At 23.0% G+C, this 26,052-nt stretch overlaps 8 protein-coding genes and 1 non-coding gene across 9 annotated transcripts; 4 read left to right on the forward strand and 5 right to left on the reverse strand.

The window, feature by feature from the left end:
* Nucleotides 1-642: 642 nt before the first annotated feature.
* Nucleotides 643-6,480, reverse strand: PVVCY_0300180 (repetitive organellar protein, putative; the record flags this gene model as incomplete). Its single annotated transcript, XM_008628228.2, has 1 exon — nt 643-6,480. One exon carries the CDS (start codon nt 6,478-6,480, stop codon nt 643-645), a length of 5,838 nt encoding a protein of 1,945 aa, XP_008626450.2.
* Nucleotides 6,481-8,722: 2,242 nt separating this feature from the next.
* On the reverse strand, nt 8,723-9,781 carry PVVCY_0300190 (conserved Plasmodium protein, unknown function; the record flags this gene model as incomplete). Its single annotated transcript, XM_037634674.1, has 1 exon — nt 8,723-9,781. The coding sequence occupies one exon, from the start codon at nt 9,779-9,781 to the stop codon at nt 8,723-8,725; it is 1,059 nt and encodes a 352-aa protein (XP_037490094.1).
* A 725-nt stretch (nt 9,782-10,506) lies between these two features.
* PVVCY_0300200 (ERCC1 nucleotide excision repair protein, putative) lies at nt 10,507-11,151 on the forward strand (the record flags this gene model as incomplete). Its single annotated transcript, XM_008628231.1, has 1 exon — nt 10,507-11,151. The coding sequence occupies one exon, from the start codon at nt 10,507-10,509 to the stop codon at nt 11,149-11,151; it is 645 nt and encodes a 214-aa protein (XP_008626453.1).
* A 463-nt stretch (nt 11,152-11,614) lies between these two features.
* On the reverse strand, nt 11,615-12,407 carry PVVCY_0300210 (conserved Plasmodium protein, unknown function; the record flags this gene model as incomplete). Its single annotated transcript, XM_037634676.1, has 4 exons — nt 11,615-11,628; nt 11,729-11,896; nt 12,052-12,141; nt 12,404-12,407. The coding sequence occupies 4 exons, from the start codon at nt 12,405-12,407 to the stop codon at nt 11,615-11,617; spliced, it is 276 nt and encodes a 91-aa protein (XP_037490095.1).
* Nucleotides 12,408-13,621: 1,214 nt separating this feature from the next.
* Nucleotides 13,622-13,693, forward strand: PVVCY_0300220. The gene has a single exon. It is a non-coding gene; the product is annotated as a tRNA-Gln (tRNA).
* Nucleotides 13,694-15,543: 1,850 nt separating this feature from the next.
* On the forward strand, nt 15,544-16,356 carry PVVCY_0300230 (conserved Plasmodium protein, unknown function; the record flags this gene model as incomplete). Its single annotated transcript, XM_008628233.2, has 1 exon — nt 15,544-16,356. The coding sequence occupies one exon, from the start codon at nt 15,544-15,546 to the stop codon at nt 16,354-16,356; it is 813 nt and encodes a 270-aa protein (XP_008626455.2).
* A 743-nt stretch (nt 16,357-17,099) lies between these two features.
* Nucleotides 17,100-18,389, reverse strand: PVVCY_0300240 (protein MAK16, putative; the record flags this gene model as incomplete). Its single annotated transcript, XM_008628234.2, has 2 exons — nt 17,100-17,137; nt 17,285-18,389. 2 exons carry the CDS (start codon nt 18,387-18,389, stop codon nt 17,100-17,102), a joined length of 1,143 nt encoding a protein of 380 aa, XP_008626456.2.
* Nucleotides 18,390-19,702: 1,313 nt separating this feature from the next.
* On the reverse strand, nt 19,703-22,737 carry PVVCY_0300250 (conserved Plasmodium protein, unknown function; the record flags this gene model as incomplete). Its single annotated transcript, XM_037634680.1, has 11 exons — nt 19,703-19,915; nt 20,040-20,135; nt 20,224-20,585; nt 20,719-20,815; nt 21,100-21,138; nt 21,256-21,363; nt 21,454-21,525; nt 21,625-21,715; nt 21,878-21,989; nt 22,200-22,248; nt 22,339-22,737. 11 exons carry the CDS (start codon nt 22,735-22,737, stop codon nt 19,703-19,705), a joined length of 1,638 nt encoding a protein of 545 aa, XP_037490096.1.
* A 1,328-nt stretch (nt 22,738-24,065) lies between these two features.
* PVVCY_0300260 (5'-3' exonuclease, putative) lies at nt 24,066-25,445 on the forward strand (the record flags this gene model as incomplete). The annotated part of the gene is made up of 1 exon (XM_008628236.2): nt 24,066-25,445. One exon carries the CDS (start codon nt 24,066-24,068, stop codon nt 25,443-25,445), a length of 1,380 nt encoding a protein of 459 aa, XP_008626458.2.
* Between the last annotated feature and the right edge of the window lie 607 nt (nt 25,446-26,052).

A 26,052-nucleotide genomic window follows, 5' to 3' on the forward strand; every position in this document is an offset into this window, starting at 1 on the left:
TTTATATTTCTTTATTCATTCCTCCAAATATTTATACACTTTTTTAAACATTTTATTTTTTCTCTTTTTTTATTTGTTTCATTAAATAGGAAGGGAGCACATTCTTAATTTATTTTTCTCCTTGGTATTTAAAACTCAAGTAAGTTTTTTATTTTTTTTTTAATTCAACTAAATTAATATACGTCCTACTATTTCCACTTTTGTTGAACTACCACATTTCCTAATGTTTTTAAGCAAGCAGAATAATATATATCTTGTAAGTCATTTTTAAAAAAATGTAAATTTTTTATAGAATCCTATTTAATATATTATTCAAATGTAAAACCAATATCCTTCCCCCTTTTAAACCATAGATAAAAAAAATACACACTTTTTTATCATATACTTCATATTGTGTATGCATGAATTATCTATGGATTTACTTTCCCAACACTTTTATTCACTCGATCCGTGAATTTAACTTCATAAAAAATTTTTAAAATATCATATTTTACAAATAAATGCTTAAATTTTTTTAAAAAATTAACACAAATATGTATATTTTAAGTTTGTAACACAAAAAAAAACAGAAAAAGTAAAATGAAAAAAAATTGGAAAAAAAATATAGACATAATTAATCCATATTTTATCTTATAAAAAAAGTTAGCTAAATGGGCTTTTGTGAACAAAGCTTATCCTAACTTTTCTTTCCACAGGTTCATTAAAAATATTTTTCACTTGACCTGTGTAAATATTTTTGTGGATTATGTTATTATTTATATTTTCTTTCTTTTTAAGTATCTCATTTTGTTTTGAATTATCATTGGTGGTGATTATTTTCCCCTTTGGGATAGTATCACCAGGATACATTGTATTTATTTCATTCCCTAAATTATTTTTTTTTTTTTCAATTTTTTTATTTCTTTGTAAATTAATTATTTTTTTAATTAAATTATTATGTTTAGGATCTTTAGTACTATCATTTTTTTCCTCATTATCTTTTATGTTATTATATTTAAGCTCGTCATTTTCATCTGAACACATTTCCAATTCTTTTTTTATAGAAAATTTGCTACTTACATTATAATTAAAATCTAATTCTTTTGCCATATTTTTCACAATTTTTAATTTTCTCAAACATTCATGATATTTATTTAAAATAATTTGATAATCATAATTCAATATATTTTTGGCTTGTCTTTCAAAATTCAATTCTTTTCGTAATTGAGCTATTGTTTTAAGTCGGATACTGTCTTTTGAAAAATTTAAAATATCACTTATTTTTGTCTTATCAATATTACTACTACTATTTTCACAACTATCTTTTTCTGCTTTTTCCAAAACATAATATATCATTTCCTTTTTTAAATTACTAGCTGTTTCTAAATAGGTTTGAAATAAAGCCCAAGAATCATCATACCTTTCATTATTATTATATTCTTCATTTACACATTTTACATAATTTCTTAACTTATCTAAAAAGTTAAAATATCGTAAAAATATTATTTTTATTTCTTTTGGTATATACATTTGTTTCCATAATATTTTATCAACCTTTTCAAATAAGTTTACAAAATTATCATTTAAAAATAATACACTTAAAATATCTTTTAGTACTAGACAAATAACTAGCATATCATTTTTTAGCTCTTTTTCATAGCTTCTAAAATAGCTATACACTCCTACAATCTTATCATTATGCATATTTTTATTTTCCTTTACAATGCTCATCACTCTAAAGTTCTCTTTTTCCAAACTATTAATATTATCCCATAAATCTGGTTTTTCCTTCAATTTTAATACTAGATTTTCTTTCCAATTTTTCTGCATTTTATCATCATTACTTACATATGCTATATCTTTATCTCCTTCTTTCATAATAATACTACTATTTGACAACTCATCATTTTTTTTTACACTTTTATTTTTTTCTTTAATATTCTTCAGTTTATTTAACTCAGCAATTGCTTCTTCACCTTTCTTATTTCTTATTTTTAATTCCTTCAATTCGTTAGTCAAATTTTTTACTTTTTCGTCATAGCTATTTTTTCTATTTAATTCTTCACCATATAACATACTTATCTTTTTTATTTCATCTTTTAGATATGAAATTTCTTTTGTTTGATCATTAGTTTTTTCACAATTTACATCATCACCTGTCTTATCCTCATTTTTTTTATTTAAATTATTTTCTTTTGAATCGGTATGCTCTAACATATTATTTTCCCCTATCTTATTATTAACATTTGGAGTGCTCAAATTTTTTTCTTTTTTTTCAGCTAAAAGTAATTCATAATTTTTATTTAATTCTTCAAGTTTTGTTTTTTCAATTTCTATCTGATTTTTTAAACTACTAACTTCATTTATATTTTCATTAAATTTTATCATAAGAGTTTCTTCCTTTATTTTATATTCTTTATTAATTTGTTCGATATCATTTTTTAGTTTTATATTTTCTCTTGTCCATTTCTCTTCTTCATTTTTCCATTCAAAAATATCTTTTTTTAATTTTATAATATCATCATTAAGATTTAAAATTTCAGTATTTTCATTTTTTTCTTTTTCATTAAGTTTGTTATTTTTTATTTCCATTTCTTTCTTTAAATTATCATTTTCGTCAGTTAAAACTTTTTTAATATTCTCTAAATTAATTAATTCATTGCTCATGTCTAATATTTTATTTTTCAGATCTTCTATATTTTTACCATTATCCTTTATTTCTTTTTTATACATTTCAATTTTATTAATATATGCACTTTTTATACTATCAACTAATTCACTATTTTCATTTTTATTATCACTTACTGAAAATATATTTCTTTCTTTCTTTTTTAATGATAAAATCATTTTTAAATTTCCTCCTTTTCCTTCAACATCCGATTCAGAAATATTTTCTTTACCTACACTGTCTACTATAATTCTTTCTTTATTTTCATTAATTCCCATTTCATAATTTCTATATGTACTCTCTTTTGTTTCAAATATTTTATAATTTGATAGTTGTTTATTTAATTTTTTTATTTCATTTTCCTTTTCTAATATTTTCTTATCATTCATATCTTTCATTTCATTTTGTGCAACTTTTAATTTGTTTATCTCTTCATTATATTCATTTGTTTTTTCTACTTCCTCTAATATTTGTTTTTTATAACACATTATAGAATCATTTAAATCTTTTATTACATTTGTTAGCTCCTCAATTTTATTATTTGAATTTTTTACTTCTTCATCTTTTTGGTATAATTTTTCTATTAAATCACTTGCAGATTCTTTATGCTCCTCTTTCAATTTGCTCATCTCATTCTTATGGTTTTCTTCTACCATATCCAGCAAACTTGCATTTTTTTTTTCGAGCTCTCTCACAACTGCTGCGTGCCCTTCCTCCAGCTTAACAATCTCTACCTTATGCTTCTCTCCCAATTCAGTCACCTCTTCTTTATGTTGTTCCCCTAACCTGACTACCACTTCTTTATGTCCTTCTTTTAATTTAGCAACCTCTTCTTTATGCTGCTCCCCTAATTTCGCTACCTCTTCTTTATGATCTTCTCCCAATTTAACCACCTCTACCTTATGCTGGTCTTCTAACTCAGCCACAACGGCCGCATGCCTTTTTTCTAATTCGGTCATCATTTCTTTATGCCCTTCTTCCAATTTTATCATCTCTGCTTTATGTTGTTCTTCTAATACAGCCACAAAATCTGCATGTCTTTTTTCTAATTCCGCCACCATTTCTTTATGCCCTTCTTCCAAGTTTTGTTTTGCTTCTAACCCGGCTACTACCTCTGTATGATTCTCTTCTAATTCAGCCACCACTTTTTTATGCACTTCCTCCAATTTAATCATTTCTTCTTTATGCTTCTCTTCTAATTCGGCTACCATTTCTCTATGCCCTTCCCCCAATTTAACTATCTCTACCTTGTGTTTCTCTTCTAATCCTGCCACAAAATTCCCATGCTTTTCTTCTAATTCGGCTACCATTTCTTTATGTCCTTCCTCCAATTTAGCTGTCTCTGCCTTGTGTTTCTCTTCTAATCCTGCCACAAAATTCCCATGCTTTTCTTCTAATTCGGCTACCACTTCTCTATTCCCTTCTCCCAATTTAACTATCTCTTCTTTATGCTTCTCTTCTAACTCAGTCACAACAGTTGCATGCCCTTCTTTCAACTTAGCAATTTCTTCTTTATGCTGCTCCCCTAATTTGGTTACCACGTCTTTATGCTTCTCCTCCAATATGATCGTCTCTTCTTTATGTCCTTCTTCCAATTTTATCATCTCTGCTTTATGCTTCTCTTCTAGCTCAGCCACAACAGCTGCATGCCTTTTTTCTAATTCAGCAACCACCTCTTTGTGTGTACTATCTGGATTTGCATCGGATAAAGATTCCTCTCTGCGCTTTATATAGGCAGTTACAAAATCCACAAGATCAGAGCCTTTGATATTTTCAGAATATGGCATATTTATTTGAGTACAAATTGACCTAAACATATCCATATTATCATTATATAACTGTAAATATTTTTCTTCTGTTTTTAATTTTTGTATATTTAATTCATCTATTTGTTTAATCAAACTTTGTTCACTATCATATTTTAAGCGTAAACTATTTAATTCATTTTCATAAATATTTTTTTTTTCTTCATAATTTTTATTACATAAATTTATTTTATTTTCATAAAATTCTTTCATTTCAATAAATTCTTTTTCCTTAACATATATGCTATTTCTTAATATACTTATTTCATCATTTAAATCCGCATAATTTTCTTTTTCTTTTAATTTTTCTTCTAACATAAATATTTCATTTTTATATTTTTTTTCAATCTCTTCAATAACAACACATTTTCCTTCCATTTCTTCATTCAACATAGCTAGATCCTCTTTCATTTTATTCATTTTATTATCTGATGTATTTATTTCATTTTTTAAATTATTTATAAGATCATTCAATGTTTTAACATCATTACCTAATGTTTGTTTATCTTTATTTAATATATTTACTTCATTATTTAATAAACCTATTTTATCGTTTAATTCTCTATTTTCATTTTCTATATTATCTTTCTCTTTATTTAGTTTATTCAATTTGCTATTCAACTCGTTTATCTCATTATTATGTCCTTCTTTAGCATCTTCTATTTTTTTTTTCCATATTTTTATTTCATCAGTGTGTGTTTTTTTATTTTTTTCTAATTCTTCTTCTTTTTCATTTAACTCATTTTTTATTTTTTCAACTTCTAAGTTATATTTTTTATGTATCTCATTCAGTTCCATTTCTTTTTCTTTTAGTAATTTATTTATTTTTTCGTTTTCCATTTTTTGTTTATTTATATCTTCTTCAGAATGTAGAACTATATCGCTTATATCTTTATCATTCAAGTTAGACAATTTTTCTTTCATATTATTTATTTTACTATCATATTCATTTTTTATTTCAAATATTTCTCTTTCTTTTTCAACCAACGATTGACTCAAATCTTTTATCTCTAATTTGTAAACTTCCATTTGACATTCATTTTTAGATAAATCCTTTTTAAGATTATTTAATTCATTTTCCATATTAGTAAATTGTTCTTCTTTATTTTTAAATTCAGTCTCTCTACTCTCAATATCTTTTAATTTTTCTATAATTATTTCATTATTCTTTTCAAGTTTCATTTGTTTATTTGCAAAATTCTCTTCCTTTTCTACTAACTTACTATCCAACATTTCAATCATTTTCCGTTTTTCTTCAAAACTTATCTCTAATTTTTCATAAGCATTTTTTTTATCATTTATTGTTCCATTTAATGATTCAATAATTTCATTTTTTTCTTTCATAAACTCTTTTAATTCTCTTAAATTATTTTCTTTTTCTATAACTTTTTTATTTATTTTTTCTAAGTTTTCTTTTTTTTCCTGAATTTCACAAGTTAATTTATCTAAAGACATTTTTATATTTGTAACTTCATAATTTAATTTTTCTTTTTCTTTATTTTTTTCAACATATTCATTTTCTATATCATTTAATTTCTCTTCCCTTTTTAATGCTATTAGTTCTTTATTATTTATTTTATTTTCTTTTAAACTTATATTTAATTCTTTTTCCTTTAATAATTCCATTTGTCTTTTTACATATTCCGATTTCTCATTCAATTCTTTTTCATATTCTTTATTAATTTGTTTTTCTTTTTCTAATTTTAATTCATTTTCTAATTCTTCTACTTTAATCTCATATTCTTTTATCTTTATAGATAAAGAGGTGATTGATTTTAGAGTTTCTTTTAGCTGGTCTTCCAGTTCATATTCTTTAACATGATGATCATTTTCTCCTCCTTTACTCTCATCATCATATACTATACTACTATCATTATTTTTATCTTTTTTTGGGGAACTATTTACAATTTTGTTATACCATTTATTACTTTTTTCTTTTTTTTCAGTTCCACTTGTTTCATTTGTCTTTTTACTATCCTTATTTGATCCATCCTCATTTTTTTTACTTTTTTTCAAATTAAAAATCATTGCCTTTTCTCTTTATTTTTTAAATCCCTCTATCAATCCTTATATTTTCCTCCATACTATTTTGTCTTAATCTGTGATGAGCTTATCACAAACACTGATAGTGTACGCAATCTAGCTTAGTATAACTTTTGTATAACTTTTGTATAACTTTTTTCTTATGGCTTTATTATTACAAACTTTGTAAAATATATATCACCCAATTGATGCATATACTATTCATACATAATTAACTTAACTCGTAATAAAACATATATCTAAATTATACAAAAAAAAAATTAAAAAAACAAAAAACAATAAAGTATTAAAATATAGAACACTTTATAAAAAATCAAAAAAAATTATAAATAATACAAGTCACTGAAAACTATATCTTATACATTTTCACAAGTTTTTGTAACACATATTAATATGCCTTTTTGCCAATACTCGTCTGCTTATTTTATTTGTCTAGTACATGGGTATATAATTTATCATATACACACGATATATACATATATATATATAGTATATAATATCTATATATTTACATAATACTATTCATCAATTTGTTTTATAATCAATGACACGTAGAAGGCATCCTGGTATAGATAATTCAAAATTTATAAAAAATCTAATATATAAAGAAAAGAAAAAAAAAGAGAAAAATTTTATAAAATTCACAAAAAATATATATATAATTATTTAATATAAAAGAACGCACCTAGTCGCTGTTCAGGTAAATTGGAAGCAAAAAAAAAAAAAAAAAAATTAATTCTAAAATTTTATCAATTGAAACGGAGTTTTTTAAATACATTAAAAACTTGCTAACCCTAGTTTATGTTTTCTTATTTTTTATTTTTACATTTTTATATCTTATAAATATTATTCCCCAATTTGAATATCTCCTAACGTGTGTAATAGTATTTAAAAAAAAACAAAATTCATTTTATTTGCTATATTATATAATACTAAAAATCAAACGACGAACAAATTTTTAGAATTGAAATTGTAATGCTGAAATATTATAACACACTATTTTTATCAGCAAAAACTAACTCTATAATTATATACTTTTTTAAAACATTGTTTTATAGGATTTATAATTTGTTTTAAAACATTTATGAATATAATATATAATTTATATATCGATCTACTCACCCTTACATATTCACTAAACTTGTTTTACTATTTATATACATAAAAAATGGGTGGAAAAAATGGGGGGAAAAAATGGGTGGAAAAAATGGGTGGAAAAAATAAAATGAAATAAAAATATATATAAATTTAAATAGATAAAATGTATGGACATTATAACTCATCATATAGAAATTTAAAAAAATCAACATGCACACACATATTCATAAAAATGGAAAAAATATTTTTAAATATATCATTTTACTCATATTTCCATACCCATGAATATCACTCCTAACACTCAATATCTTTAATGCAATTAAAAAGTTCCAATAATGTAAAAGACAAAACACCATTTAATAATATTTAAATATGTACATATCAAATATGACCAAATACAACTAAAACAGTCATTTTTTACTTCAAACTCTCTTATTAATAAAAAAAAATTGTCTCTATAAACACGCTTCCAATTTCGCAATAATAAAAGATCCATATTTATTGTCACCTTCATTTTCAACCTTTTTAAAACGACCCAAAATATGTATATACCAATTTATACATCTTCCTACATTATAAGCATATCACACCATCGATCTTCCAACAACATTTATATGTCTAATCTTTACCTTCTCAAATTGATCAAACTTAACTTATTCTTTTTTCATTACATTAGTTACAATCTTATTTACTTTTTTATAAGTTTCACTGTTGTTATTTATTTGTCTTTCCCCTAACTTATCATAATTATCATTTATACTACTCCATTTTTTTACCATGCACATATTGATCATCATTGCTAAACTAACTTTAATTTTTCAAAACAAATACGTTTCTATAAAAATTGTTGTATATATAATATAAGGAAATATATTACTTTGTATTTTTTTTAAAATAAAAAAACACCATCTTCCTATATGCAACCATATAAATATGTTCTCATAAAAATTGTCAGAATATTTTTTGTTTAATTTTTTCAAGTTGTTAAAACAACCTTTACGTAAAAAAAAAGATAAAAATAAGTAAAACATAAAATATTTAAAATTGGGTATAGTAATAAAATTATTTAAATATAATAAATAGGTTGAAAAAATAAACACACAATTGTATATTAGTATAAAAAAATAAATTAAAAAAATAATTGCTTTCTATATAGAGGGTCGAAAAATGTTCTTGACGCTACTTGACTTACAGAATAAAGTAAATGTCTAGGAACAAATTTTATTGAATATTGATTTGATGAAAACTGTTTAATCATTTCTTCAGATTCATCTAATAATGTATAACTTTTTTTATTTAATTGGTTTGCATATAAAGGTCTTGTTATGCATGTCTCATTTTCCATATTCCAAAAACAAAAATTATTATTTTCCATTCTTTTTGAAGGATCGAAATCTGACTCTAATTTTAAATTCAAACTATTATTCAAATTCTCATTTTTTATATTATTAATTAATTTGTTTTCAACTATTTTATTATTACTCTCTTTTTCTAAATCATTTTTTGCACTCCTATCAATAACTCCATTCTGTTCATTCTTTATGTTTTCCTTTACCTCTTTATCATTATTCCTATGCATATTTAAATTATGAAAAAATATCATATCCAATTCATTGTTTTGGTTTATTATTTCTTTAAATATATTATAACTAATTAAATCCCTATCTCGACCTTCATTTTTGTCCTTCTCACCTTCATCAGAAAATGACCCCTCTTTTATATACCTACTTAATGCTGTATAATCTATATTTTTTTTTATAATCTTTTTAACTTCATTAGTAGAAACTTCTTCCTCCCCTTCACTTCCAATTTCGGATACACTACATGATGAAAGACTATTATCATTTTCTAAATCATCTTTAATTTCATTTTTATTTGTCCAACTTTTTATTGATTTTATATTATATAATGATTTCCATTGACCTATTATATTTCTACCTTTATTATATAATGAGGTTATACCATCATTTTCATCGTTTTTTTTTTTTTTTTTTTTTTCATTACTAATTTCTTCTCTTTCCTTTATTTTCAATTGTCTTTTTTTCGATTTTTCAATTTCTATATCCTCCCATTTAACTTTCAATACATCATCAGTACGGATTATACTAGTTATCCATTTAACATAACACACTATATCATTATTATCTTCTTCCTTTTTTTTTAATTCACTTTCTTCGTACCCTTCCATATTAATTTTTTTCAATTATTTCTCATAAGTTCATACACTAACCCTATTTATGCGCACCTTTAGCACCTCATTTGATTTGCTACTTTCTCATCTCCTTCACTTTGTCTCTTTTTTTTCTTCTCTCTTTTTGTTAAAACTTAGACCAGCTTAAAGTAATCAATACTGCTAGTGAAAGTATATATAAATTATATAAGCCACAATATATATCACACTTATATTTAAGTCCATATATTTTTTTGCTAAATAACTTCTTTCATTTATATTCTCATCTTTGAATATCTCTCTTTTTCAAAAGGGGGTAGCATAATAAATTCTCATGTTGCTATCTATGCAAATTTCTTAATTATGATATGATTTTATGTTTATAACTTTTTTTTATTACTATTTATTTTATTTTTTTTTAATTCCATAATTATACTAAATTACCATCTTTTTTTTATTATTTTTATTTTTTGAAAAAAAAAAAAAAAGTTATACATATAGGCACCGTATATATAATATTTAGTATAATGTAAAAGAACGAACATTTGAAATTGTTACTTCACTATTTTTTACGGAGAGCCCAAATATGTGTGTGGTATTTAAAAAAAAATAATTAAAAAATTTTATTATTATAAAAATGTATTTATTTATAATATTATAAGCATACTTATGGATGTATTTATGACTTTTCCCCTTTCAAATATGAAAAAAAAATATAAAAAAAAATTATAAAAATACAAACAATGGAAACAGGGATTGAAGAAAAACAAAAATTATACCACGACCCTAATTCAGATCACTACTTAATTATATCCCCAAGACAAAAATTAAATCCAGTTTTAAAAAAAATAAATAGAGTACAATATAAATTTAATGAAATAGTACCTGATTTTTTAATTGGAAAAAATAATGCATGCTTATTTATATCAATGAAATATCATCGCCTAAGACCAAATTATTTAAAAGCAAGAATTGAAACATTAACTAATAAATATAATAATCGATTGTTACTATGTTTAGTAGATATAGACAATATAGAAAACCCATTGGGAGAAATAAATCAACTAGCTTTTTGTAATAACATGACACTTATATTATGCTGGACTAATGATGAATGTGCAAGAGTTATAGAAGATTTTAAAATTTTTGAAAAAAATCAATCCTATATTAAAAATAATAAAAAATTTTCCAATAATGAAGAAAAAATACATGAACTTTTAAAAAAAATACGTTGTATTAATTCTACAGATTGTTTTACTATTACAAATAAATTAAAAAATTTTTCAAGTATTGTTAAGGCAAAAAAAGAAGACCTTATTAATTGTTCCGGCCTAGGAAACAAAAAAATACAGGCTCTTTTATCTACCTTTTCAGATCCGTTTTTTTAGTAACCAACCAACGAAGAAATGCACAAAATGTCTGTACATATACAACACACATCTTATGCATGTTAAACAGTGTCAACACTATTTTATGTTACTTCATTTATTTTTTTCAACATTTTTATATCCTTTTTAAATGGATGGAAAACTTTAAAAACCCTAAATTTTATTTTATATAGTTGATTATTTAAAGTAATTCTAAATTTGTGGATCTTAAAAATAAATCGATACACTATTATATATATCGGAGCAAAAATAAAATGGCAGAAAACGATAAATGGATAGAAATACTATAAATTAATATACAAAAAAAAATTGCATTATTAAAAGATTCTTCCATTTAAATCCTACTTTTTTTTGGGGGGGTAAATAATTATGTTTTTTTCATTCTGTTTTTTATTCAATAAATTTTATATACATAAGTTACAATAAAACATTTAAAATTAAAAAAGACAGCGTAAAGGGAGGTCTAACCAAATATGACTAAAAAAAATAAAAAATAAAAAATTAATATTATAAATGGTAATTGCTTTAGGCCTTCTAAATAAGTAGCCACATTTATTTTCACTATTTTTATGCTTACTGCTTGATGCTCCTCCAGGTGGTTGATTTACTTTTACATTCGTTTTTCTGTCCGATTGATTTGACATTTTTTTAACATCTGTATTTCCAGCGGCTTCTGTATTTGGAGTCATTTGTGATCCGGCATGTCCTTTCCTGACTCGAAGTTTTTCATTTTCTTCACTAATATCTATACACATTTATAAAAAAAGAAATAATATTATGGATAAACCCTCAAAGGGAGTCACAAAAAATGTATATATGCACATACACACTGCGCAATGCTCATAATATTTTCTGCCATAAATACGATAATTTTATTGTCTTTGCTCATTCATTTCTTACAATTGCCAAATGATAACGTGGAATTACCCCCAGGCGCATTTGTCACTCGGGTGCTCGATCGATTTTTAATGAAAGGATTATCATTTACATCTATAAAAAAGGTTGATAAAAAGTGGTAAAAAGATGAAGGAAAAACAAATACTAGTCATATATAATACACCTTCCATGAAAAATGCATAAAATAAACAAAATAAACACACACACCAACTAGCCAATACAAACACGAAAAAAAGAAAATCTACACTAGTAATTATTATTAAAAAGAAATATGAAAGTATCTATTATTCCATATAAATATGTATACATACACACATGTATACACACATATAATTAAAAAAAAAAATAAGCTTACCCATTTTGTGATATTATAAGTAATACAAGTAATAAAAGTTAAAATTTTTTAAATTTTATATTCTATATATTGTTAAAATATAAGTCATATATATATTATCTATTTGTTCGTTTGATATTTATTTTTACAAAATATATGCTCTTAAAATAATCAATATGGCTTAAAAAAAAATAAATGTAAAGAAATTAAATAAAATAAACATTGCATAATTAGAAGCCAATTTTAAATTAACACTAACATATGCATACTTAGCTTTATTTTTATTTTATTTTTTGTCCCCTTATTTTGCTTTTAATATTATTATTATTTTTTTTAAACTATCACTTGACCAAAATTTAAAAAAAAATAAAAGCCCTATCAATAATTTAAAATAAATATCTACACAAATGTATATGTCTCTTAAAAAAAAAAAGTATAGCAAAAGTTTTTTTTTTCATAATCCTTATACCCAATAAAACTGTTTACACAAAAATATATTTTAAATAAAATATATTTTTTTAAATAACCATTTTGCGAAATATTTTTTTTTATCATATCGCTTTAATATAAGCCCATGCTCAATAAATTATTAACATACATAATTTATAAAAAATACAAAATATGTCTAAGTAAATTTAAATTATATAATTAACAAATACCATTATTCAATAATCATAATACCTACACAATCCTTTCGTTTCTTTTAACTTAATCCTATTTTATCTTTTTCAACCTTTACAAATAAATATATGTATGTGTTTTCTTTTCACACTTTTTATGGACCTCTTCAACATTTTTATAAAATATTTCAGTTCATAAATTATCCATTTATAAACAAATATATTATTATACCTTTTAAAGTATTTGGCTAGTTTATACATAATATTAAAAAAAAAAAAAATACAAACAGCTAAATTTTTAAAAAATCCATATATTAAACTAACAAATTTATTACCATATAAGGAAATAAATATATACTAGCTTAATTATACAGGTTTTAAAAAAAATTTACACGCTTTCTTTTTTTTCAAATTTTTTATAAAATTTATATCTTTAAAAATTACCATAAAATAATTATATTATAACCTAAAATCCGACTTATATTTTCCAACGGCTTACATTATTTGATACGTCATAAAAATATTGTAAATATGATAGATATAGAAAAATATATAAAACGAATTATCGTTTTAGAATAATATACAATTAATAATTAACTATTAAAAATAATATAAGTTAGGTTCTGTAGTGTAGTGGTTAGCACTGCAGACTCTGACTCTGCAAACCTGGGTTCGAATCCCAGCAGGACCTTTTTTTGTTTTTCAGTTCTAAAATTTTTATTTAAATTTAAATATTGTTTTTCCTCCCTATATTATATAGAAAAAAACATGTGTGTGATAGTTATACCAACCATATTTATAATAAAGAATACCCTATTCAAATGTTTTTTTTATTTCATATATCAAAAAATTATATACCCAACTAACTGAGCTTACTAATTCAAACTTTTTATTTTTTTCACTTCAACCATTTCAATGTTTTTCCATTTCATATAGGGATGTATAATATATACACATATTTTATTTCTCTTAAATGGACAATATTTTAAGTATCAAATAATGCAAGTAATAATCCATGCATGTTGTAAATTTGCGTATAAAAAAAAATGAAAACAAAAATTATGTGAAATAAATAATGAATAATGTGAAAATAATAATAATGCCACATTATCTTTGCATATATTAAAAATGATTCATATAAAAGCTATGAGAAAATACGTTCCAATATAGAAAAAAAAATTATGTTTAAATAATTTTTTATAAGTTATTAATTAATATTGGCATATTTCATTTTTTAAGTAGTATATAAAAAGAATTTTCTCTCATTAATTTGCATACATTTTTGATAGTTCTATTATTATATGTGTATATATATGTTTATTTTCTTTTCTATATTCAATGATTTATATATTAAATAGGATAAAGTAAGCAAAAATATCAAAATAGAAATATCTTAAAATATATTATTGAGCATTCATTTTAAAAATATACTTTTTTAATTCTACTAAAAAAATGTGTGTATAAAGAATTGTATATTCATTTTGAAAACTAGCCAAAAAATATATATATGCATATATAGCTAACTGGTGAAATCGTAAAGAAAAAACTACAAATTAAAACTAAAACCTAATTTAACGCAAAAGCTTAAATGCTTTATTACATTAATTTTGATAAAAAAAAATTATTATATTGCTTATATTCTAAAGGAATTACTAATAATATAGTATATTCGCTAAAAACAAAAAAGAAACGAAGATATATCGATAAATAGAACTAGCACACATGAATCTCTTAATACTTCCTTCCTTCGCCCCATATTTTAATACTTTATCGTATTATTACGGCTTGTAGATTATGCTAAAAACACGCACACACACACACATATATATACTGTTTCGATAAGAAATACGTATAAAATATAGACCTACCCAATAAATGAATTTTTACCTTAATGTATTTGAAGAAATAGAAAATATACTCGAAAAATGTAATCATGATACCTACTTAAAAATATGTAACGCCATAGAATATATTAAAAAAAACTACAAAGGTGAAATTGATGAGCTAGCGATACCCAATAAAAAGTTTTCGAAAAAAAAAAAAAATAATACCGCCAATGACATTAACAACCTGAACAGCAAGGTAAATAACATCACTATTGAAAATGCCAATCATAATAAATCAAAAAGGGGAAGGAAAGGGACGAAAATAGAATGTGTTAACAGTATAAGAAATTACTTCAAAGTAGTGAAACCTGAATTAAATGATTTAAATGGACCTGATACAAATACAAATACAATTATCGGTGATAATAACAATAAAACTGTATCCCCAATAAATATTTTTTTCCTTTATGGAAATTTTAACATTATAATAATTATTTATTATATATTATATAAATTAAACCTTTTTAATGATAACCTATTTATAAATGATAACAACAAAACTAGTTACGCTAGCAATAGTAATAATAGCATAAATATTATCAATAATACCAATAATCCCGATTTTTCCATTTTTAACAACAAAAATATATCTCATATAATTTGCCTACAATTAAAAGACAATTTTTTAGACAATATTAATGATGTATTAAAAGATATGTTAACAACTCCGAAATCAAATTCTTTTAAAATTTTTATTTTTGAAGCTTTTCATTTTTTGCCTGTACAGTTCAGAAAAATATTTATAAATAAAGCTATGAAAAGTAAAAACTTAATATTTATTCACAGCAATAGTTATTTAAGTGACTCTTTTATAAGCAATTGTTTATATATTAGAATTCCTAAGCCCAACCAAGACTTATTTAATAATCACATTTTAAGTGTTATGCAAAAAAAATATAAAATTGATTTTTACAAAAATGAGACCAAAAATAATAATATCCAAAATGAAAATATTCAAGATTTAAAACAATATACCGAAAATACTATAAATAGCTGTAATTATGATCTTCCACTAATATTGGTAATAATTTATTTAATACAACTTAATAATTTTCCCGATATAAATAAAATTATTAAATTAATTATAAATTCAAACATTAAAAAATTAATAAATACTATACATAAGTGTATTATGAACACACATTCGTTTACATCAATCAGAAATATTTTATATTCAATTCTTTTGACATATAATTTTGACATACATAATTTTTTAAATATTTTTTGTAACCAATTAATTTCATTTCATAAATATAATGATAATTATAAAAAAGAATTATATTCTTTATTTTCTGAATATTCGTATTATTGTGCAATACATGATAATCATATTTGTACATTGGAAAATTTAGTTTTGAAAATTATTACAATCGAGAAAAAATATGTTGATACAACGCATAATCATTGTATTGCTATGACGGACGAAACCGAAGCAATTAATACTAGCCGTAATTCTGGAACCATTTAAATTTTGTATAAAATCCGAAACCTTTCAAACACACATACCCACATTATTCCCATTAGTTATCTCAATCTACAACATCATAATATTTTCTTGAGTACTAGGGGGGTATGCATAGTATATATCTGTTCATGTTTTATACATATGTTTTATTTGCATGTATATACTATTCAATTTCTACATTTTTTAATTTTTTTTTTTCAAACTTATATCACATTATCTTCTATCCTATTTTTATATTACTGCTTTTGATTTATGCATATTTTATCTAAATAATAAAACACTAATTATATTTTTAAAAGACATTATTTTTATCAAATTGTTGGCAATCGAAAAATGAGAGTTAAAAAAAATGAAAAAATTTTAAATCATTTAAAATAATGGGAATTTCCAACTTTCACATTATCCAAAATTTTCAATTAATTTTTTTTTACATATATGAATTTTTAAATACTACAAAAAAAATACAATATAAAAAATATGTAATAATAAAATGTTTGTTAAACAAATAAGTGAATTCGGCAAAACTTGTAAATTTAATGAACAAAAAAGTTTAGCCACGTCTTCTATAATAGAAGAAAATTATTTAAAAATAGCATATCTATGCATCCTTCTATTTTATTAAAACGAACATGTATCTTCTTACAACACACGCATATAGCTGTGTTTGTAACTCCTTTATCCTATCCAGAAGTTAAGGATATTTATTTACTCCGTCCTTCTACCTCTTCCTGTTTGAGATCACGAAACTATTCGTTCTCGTAAGCTATTCGGATCTTTTTCTTTTCTATAAATGATAAAAAATGATAAAAACATGTATCAAAAAATATTATATAGAATGTATCGAAAAATATTATATAGAATGTATCGAAAAATATTATATAAAATGCATAAAAAAACAATCACCATTTTCAAACATTTTTCCATTTCTTACTGTTTCCATTATTCCTTTTTTTTGCTCGTTTTGGATAATTGCTATCTATATCTTCTGTTTCATCTCCATCCGATATTTGCCCCGATTCTTGCAGTTTTTTTATATACTCATTATCGACATATTCTTTTACATATTTTTTCTTTTTCTTTTTCCCTTTCTTCATCACTTTTTCGTCCTTAAACTCTTCTTCATCATCTTCCTCCTCCTCATCGTCATCTTCTTCATCTTCATCATAATCATCTTCATCGTCGTCATCTTCATCATCCTCCTCATCATCATCATCCTCCTCATCATCCTCATCTTCATCATCCTCCTCCTCATCATCCTCATCTTCATCATCCTCCTCCTCATCATCCTCATCTTCATCATCCTCCTCATCTTCATCATCTTCATCATCCTCATCTTCCTCCTCCTCCTCCTCCTCCTCCTCCTCTTCTTCTATTTCCTCCATCTCTTCCCCAAGCTGTTTCTTCTTTTTCTTCCCTACATTACCCACTTCAATTTCAGAAAAAAGTTTAGTCAATTCCGACTCTTTATTTTTTACTTTTTTTTTTGGGGTTAAAAATTTGTAAAGATTGCCATAGACCCCTGTATTTAACCGATTTATTAATTCCGCTTCGACATTATTTAAAATATTAGCAGCTTTTAATGCTTTACTTTCTCTTGTTCTATCTCTTCGTTCTGTTTTCTTTTTTATTGGAACTAATTTTAATTGTTTTTGTAAAACAAGTTTCCTACTTCTTTTTAAAATTTCTTTAATTCGTATATACCTTTTCATACATTTTTTTATTTGTTTAATATTATGTGTATGTTTCATTTCTTTATAAATAATATTAAAAGATTCTTTTTTATTTAAAGTAAGAGCAATCTTACTCCATAATTCACTAGGTAAATGTGCTCGTTCTGGACATTTTAAATATAAATATATTTCACCTTTATCTAATATTACAGTACCATATACACTATTACTTAATGGGCAATTTACTTTTGTACATAAACCTGTAACATTATAATCATTTAAACAAAACATTTGTTGTTCTGTTTTTTTTTTGAAGGAACATTTTCCTTGCCCTAATATTTCCCAAGTAACTGAATCATTATACATTTTCTTATACTTTTTATTATATTTATAAAATATTTTATTTAACAGCTAAATATAACCCCCCACAATTTAGCATATATAATACTTTTTTTTTACAATATAAGAATTTTATATTGTTTGTAAAACAACATATTCAATTTGATTAACTTGTTTAGTTCCCTCTCTACATATATAATATCACATAAATACGATTCTTTCAAAATTATAAAAATTATTTGTCTTCATATCATTGCCTTATATTCTTTCTTTCCTTATAAATGTACATATATCTATGTTATATATTCAGGTATTTGATAATTTATACAATATATAAATTTAAAAAAGTTAAAAAAAATACCTTTACAACATAATATCACTCTTCTTATTCAGTTTTTTTGAAAAATGACATTTTATTTTTATTACTATATTTTAAAGCTTCTTTATTTTGATAATTATTCCTTTTTTTTTACCAAATAGTAAAAAAATTCTATAAAAATTATATTACTTTTTTTTTAATTATATCAATTTAATATATATATATATATATATATATATATTTATATATACATTTTTATATGCATATAAAAAATATAGGATGGACGAATTACGACATATTGTGGTATTTCTCTTTTTAAATTAATTCAAAAAAAAAATATATACTTATTAAATTTAAAATATTATTGTAAAATATCTATAAAATTGTATATCCTCATTTTGTTTACATACAATATTTATATAATATATTCTTATCTTTTATTTATTACATTTTTCATTCCATATTTTACTATAAAAAACAAAAATAATTTATGTCCCTTTTTTTCAATTTAGTATTTCCTATAAATATAACCAAAACTTAACTAGCCAAATTTAAAAAAAAAAAAAAAAAAAAAAAATGACACATTTTATTAACAAAATAGTATAAATTTACCGTCTATATATGTCATGATTACATATTATATTTTTTCCACTAACCCTAAACTAATGGAACTACATTTTTAAAAATATTTCCCCACTTTATCATACCCGTCCTTATTCAAATAAAAATAACAATTTAGACTAAAATTACTTTTCACTAAAGTTGCAAAATTTATACAAACCAAAAATTAGCTACATAGGAATGTATATATATAGTTATAAACACAAAAATAAAATAATAAACTAATTTAATAATAATTTTTAAAAATAAAAAAATATCAAATATTATTAACAATGTTATAAAATAAAACTATATGACAAATATGCTATATATTTTTCATAAGTTTGTAATGTATATGCACATATTTAGTTATTCATTTGGTTACTAATCAAACTTATACATACACACGATAACTCGACTCTTAAACTTCCTTATCCTCACCATTACTATCAGACAAATCCTTAGTTTTTAGTTTTTTTAATAATTCATTTTTATAATATTCACTTTTTTTTCGTTTAATTTGGTATAATTTTTTTTTCTCTTCTCCTCCTCCTTCTTCTTCTTCTTCATCCTCAATGTACAATTGCTCAGACATCACTAACTCATCATTGTATTCCTTTTTGTCATTTATATTCTGTAAAAAATGAAAAAAATAAATCGATCCATTGAATGAGGAAAATACCTTAATATATATTTACCAACCTACATATTTAAAGACATTATTTTTTCAAAACATTCTACTTTATCCTGACACATACCTTCATTGAATTTTCTCCCTTTATTTCAAAATCATCAAATTTGGGGTTATTTCTTAAAATACGAACAAATCCCTGATCATCACCACATATAATAGTCTGAGATAGCCAAATGAAAAAAAAATGGAAAAATATTAATACATTATGAAATCTATTTTTTTTTTATTGATCCTTTATAATGTCTTACCGTCATGTTATTATTCGAGGCAAGTACCTCTACAGAATTCCCACACACATTTTCAGAAATGTAACTTAAAAATTCTCCATCATTTAATGAAAAAAATAAAAGTGCCCCAAAATCAACCTTTTCTTTATTTATTTTTAATTTATTATTTTTTATATTCTTATATAAAATATTATTTTTATCTTCATTATTATTTACCTCTTTATATATCCCACTTTCATCAAGCTCATTATTTTTAATACTCTCACAATTATTATATTTAAACAAATTTTCATATTTTTTTATTTTTTCAAAAGCATTTGAACTATATAGACATAATATTTCAGCCATTAAACTGTGGTTACATAAATCTGGGTCTCTTAATCCTACAAATAAACATTTATTATTTTTCACAATTTTACTACAATCTTATAAGAATTAATAATTATAAACACTAAACCGTGTATAGCCCTATTCACAATTTCATATCCCTTTCTACATGCTTGACTTTAAATTTACCTGGCACATATATGGAATACATTTTCCTCAACATAAATGAGTCTAAGTCCCAAAACTCAATCAAGTCGTTTGATATTGTGAAAAACTTTTTACTTATCTGTTAAATAAAATGTTTAATATATTTTCTTATGTTTTCATTTTTTCAACTTTTTCAACTTTCTCAACTTTTTCAACTTTTTCAACTTTTTCAACTTTCTCAACTTTTTCAACTTTTTCAACTTTCTCAACTTTTTCAACTTTTTCAACTTTCTCAACTTTTTCAACTTTTTCAACTTTCTCAACTTTTTCAACTTTTTCAACTTTCTCAACTTTTTCAACTTTTTCAAATTTTTCAACTTTTTCAAATTTTTCAACTTTTTCATCTTTTTTCATTTCTCTTACTTCGTTGTTGTAAACTTTTCCGTTTATTGGCGATGGATGCTGAGGGTTTGAAAATGAAAAATACGCGATAATTTTTTTTCAAACTTTTTAAAGTAAACCTAGTGAAATATGCAAATCAATAATTGTCAACTTAAAAATGTTTTCATTTTTACTTACATCATAGAATACAAAAGCAGTGGGCTGAAATGCATATGTATTTTTCACTTTTTGTCGAGTCTTTTTCAATAAATCATATATTCGTAAAGATGAACCTTCTTGCTTTATCTTAAAAATAGTGTAACCACACAAATTTGTAATAAAAATTTACAATACTCTTATTTTGTATTGATATATATATAAGCCAATTTTGTTTACCAAAAGTTTTGACACAAGAAGCTCGAGGAATTGCATTTCCCTCCTAGGCAAAATGGATATAATGGTATCCACCTGTTTCAAAAAAAAAAAATATTAAAAATTCCAAAACATTTTAAAAGCTTATATATTTGTAATGAAAGTAGTTTTTCTTTTTTTTAAGTAAACCCTTACCAATCTCTCTCCATTTTCTATGTCAAATAAAGCTAAGGGGATTGTGCTGTTTATCGGCTGCTTAAACATGGCAACCAGTCCATCAGAAACCCTAACAATTATCGAAACGCAATATAATACTGAACTACCCAATAGTTTTATATAGCTATTAATTTTTTTTGCAGAAAAATTATGCCCTATTTTTGCCATTTTCAAACCAGTAGACAAATATAAAGACATTTCTTAATATTTCATCCCTTTTCATTTTGTTTACCTTATTTCTTGAAATTCCTCTGCAATTTCAAATACTTGCTTATATGTTTTCATATCCCAGAAGGTGTACGAATTTGTGTTTAAATTTGCTGCCCCTATCCTTCCATTTGTTTCTTTCCAAAAAAGTTCATAACAATAAACAAATTTTATCAATTAAAATTTATATTACATAACTTATTTACTCACATTTTTTAAAACCCTTACCACAAAACTCGAAAAATGCGGGATGACTCAATATCACTTTTTCTATTAAAAAAAATATGCCAATTCATATTCACTCTTATAATTATATAGTCATAATTTTTTAATGTAAAAAATCATACCAAATAATGTCCCAAGTTCTGAAGAATTTGTCTTCCCAACTTTTAAATCCTACAAAAAAGTTCGTTTTAATTTGTTTTCATTTTTTTATCTACATATTGGTATCCATTTTTATATTATCACTGTCTTATTTTTTCTTACATGACAGTTTATTATTTTGCATTGTAAATGAGCAGGAAAAGAAGCATAAGCCACTATCAATGTGTTGTTGTATGTATTATATACTATTGTATGTACAACCGAAAAAGTATTTGGATTTATTTCACATAAAAATAAACCACTTATTATATCATAAGCTCTTGATATTCCTGAAATTAACAAAACAACTATAACATCATTTGCTAAAATTATTTCTTTAATCTTTGTTCTCTCATTATTTAATTGATTAAAAGGTAAATTTTCATATATATCAATTATTTTTATTGTTTTATAATTTGAGCATATATTTTTTTGTATTATTTTGCTTTTATTTATTTTAGACGATAAACTTTTAGGAATATTGCTTCCATATTTCTTCCGCTCTCTCATATATTCTAACATTTTTCAAAAAAAAAAAAAAAAATCACACACACGTCTACAACCCTTAAATAATTTATTCTTTTTTTTTTATAACTTAAAAATAGAATAAACCTCTTTAAAAAAAAAAACTATGTCATTTTATCGTGTGGTGTAGAAATGTATAAATATATTAGAGCGGAAATATATTCATAAACAATTTAAATTGATATAACAAAACAACTATAAAATATATTAAATAAAAAAATATAGCCAAACAAATTTATAATTTTTATAAAAACATTACAAACAAAAAATAGTAAAATAATAAAATGAATGTGATACAATCTAGAAGGTAAATATAGTTATAGACATTTTTTTTACAAAGTTAATACATTCTTTATAATTGCCAAAGCATAAACAAATGAATAACTAAAATAGTTGTTGTAATAAATATCACAACATAAAAGACAAGAGGCAAAACTAAAACCCCTACTTAATATAACAATCAAATAAGAACAAAATACATCATTTTTTTAATTCGATCTACTCATAAAAATTGCTTATATCCCTTATATGCATACAAAATTTAATACTTATACATAAGCATATATATATTTATAAAATTAATAAGGATTTTTTTTTTTTGGGTTACTGAAATAGCAAGACAAAAAATATATACTCATATTTATTTAGGTTATTACATTTTTACAATTAATTAATAATCAATATTATTGCTCTTTATTTAAAACCCTTTACCTAATAACGTCTAAATTAAAAAAAATTATAACCCCTATTTATGTGTATGTACTTTTAAATAATATCGTAATTTATTAAGTTAAACAAATATTACTTAAAAATATTTCTTATTAAAACTTGGTAAACTTTTGAAATGTAGAATAAAATATTCCCAATTATAAGTCATAATTATTATCAAGTTCTTTATTTTTTATGTCAAATATTACTAGAATAAAATGATGAAAAATAAAAAAAAAATATACCCCATCCTTATTATTTTATCACATACCCACACATAAATATAAATCCATACTTTGGTACTAATGAGCTTACAAAAAAAATCCGAAACAAAATCAAATAAAAATAATAATATACTGTTTCAATATTAATTATTAATTTTTATAAAATTTTTTATTATATTTATATTTTTTTTTTTGTCACTTTCTTATATAGTTTATATACATATGAATGTTTACCCAAATTGTAGTGTGTAAGCAAATGGCAAACTTCAATTATAATCAAACATATAATTAAAAGAAAAAGAAGGAAAAACAATGAAGCATAAATTAATGACAAAACAAAATGAAGTAAAATAATGACAAAACAAAATGAAGTAAAATTAATGATGAAACAAAATGAATAAACTGTTCTTGGTCATAATATTTTCTCTAAAAAGTATAATATTATGGAGTAGTGTTTATACAAATATTTACTCAATCAATTGTAAACTTATTTATTCTTATAATGTAAAGAATAAGGGAAAATATCACTCTTTAGAAACAAATTTTGTAAAAAAATTATATTTTATAAGCAATCGTATATATAAAAAAATAAATCATAGCAATAAAAATTATGTACAGCTATACAAAAATGGCTACCCAAATAAAAAAAAACAACAATATAAAAAAAATAGCTTTTCTAATCATTTCCTTTTCAAAAATATAACTTTACAAAATGATATTTATAGATCAACCAAAACATTTGCACGTAAAAAAAAAAATGAAGAACATTTAGAAAATGATGAAAATCTAAAAAAAAAACTCGAAACATTTTTAATAATAGACGGATCTTCTCTTTTATTTAAAAATTATTTTGGTATGCCTTTTTTAAAAAATGACAACGATATTAATTTAAGTACTATCTATGGATTTACACAATCCTTAAATAAAATTTACAAATTATTTTCTCCATCATATGTTGCTATTATATTTGACTCTAAAACATCAAATAAAGAAAAAAGAGAAATATATGCTCAATATAAAACATTAAGAAAAAAAAATCCTGAAGAACTTTATGAGCAACTAAAACTTGTTAGTGAGTTTTGTGATATTATAGGTATTAAAACTATAATTTCAGAAAATGTGGAAAGTGATAATTATATTGCATGTCTTGTTGATAAAATTTATAATACCATTCAAACAAATAATGAATGGGCACCTAGACATGATGAAAACGGACTAATCTCATTAACCGATGATCAAATAAAAGAAAATAATTTTAGAATAGTTATTGTTTCGAGTGATAAAGATTTATTACAATTACTAGAATATAATGACAATGATCATAATAATGTTGACATATCAGTATGCCAACCAAATCGAAAATATAGAGTAGTAAATGCACAAACATTTATTCAAGAACATGAACTTTTTCCCAATCAATATAGTGATTATTTAATTTTAGCTGGAGATAAAACTGATGGATTATCTGGTATACCAAATATTGGTGATAAAACTAGTAAATATTTATTAAAAGAATATTATAGTATTGATAATATTTTAAAAAATATACAAAATTTACCACCGAAATTACAAGCAATATTTATTAACAATATAGAAAATATTAACATGTTCAGAAAACTTATTAAACTTAAATGTGAAACTAACCAATCTATAAATTTAAGTGATTACAAACATGGTAATATCAAAAATTTCGAATTATTTCAAAATATTGTAGATAAATATTCTCTTCATAAGTTACTCAAAAAAACTGTTATATTAAATTATCCCTTTTAAGACCTATCTAACAATACTCACACATATTTTATCCCATATATTTATTCAATCCATTTTTAATTTGCATTTGCATATATTCGAAAATGCTTACTTTTTTCTGTACGTACATATTTTTTTTCCCCTTTTTTTTTTTCCTTTTTTTTTTCCCTTTTTTTTTCCCTTTTTTTTTCCCTTTTTTTTTCCTTTTTATTTTAATATTCGAATAAATAAGCAAAATGTTTATACCCATAATATACACATGTATATATCCATTTTTTTTCAACAAATTAATTGTAAATATTTTCACTTATTATTTACAATATTTTGGCTTGTCTTTTTCGCTTATTAACGTATAAATTCTCTATAAAAATAATGTATAAATGCTAAAAGCAATATCACGCATATATACATATGTGAATATGCGTATTTTGCCATAATGTAAATTATCAGCATAGTGTGCATACTATATTTTGGCTATTATTTATAAAAGTAATATCCAATTTTTTTTGGCAATCTTAATAATTTTATATAACCTTTTGAATGTTTTTTTTATGACTTGTTCAGAAATTTTCCTTTAAATTTGCACACAATAAATATGTGTGTATTTGTTTCTCATTGCCAAAAAAGG

The sequence above is a fragment of the Plasmodium vinckei genome (assembly GCF_900681995.1).
Source record: "Plasmodium vinckei vinckei genome assembly, chromosome: PVVCY_03".
Taxonomy (NCBI): domain Eukaryota; phylum Apicomplexa; class Aconoidasida; order Haemosporida; family Plasmodiidae; genus Plasmodium; species Plasmodium vinckei.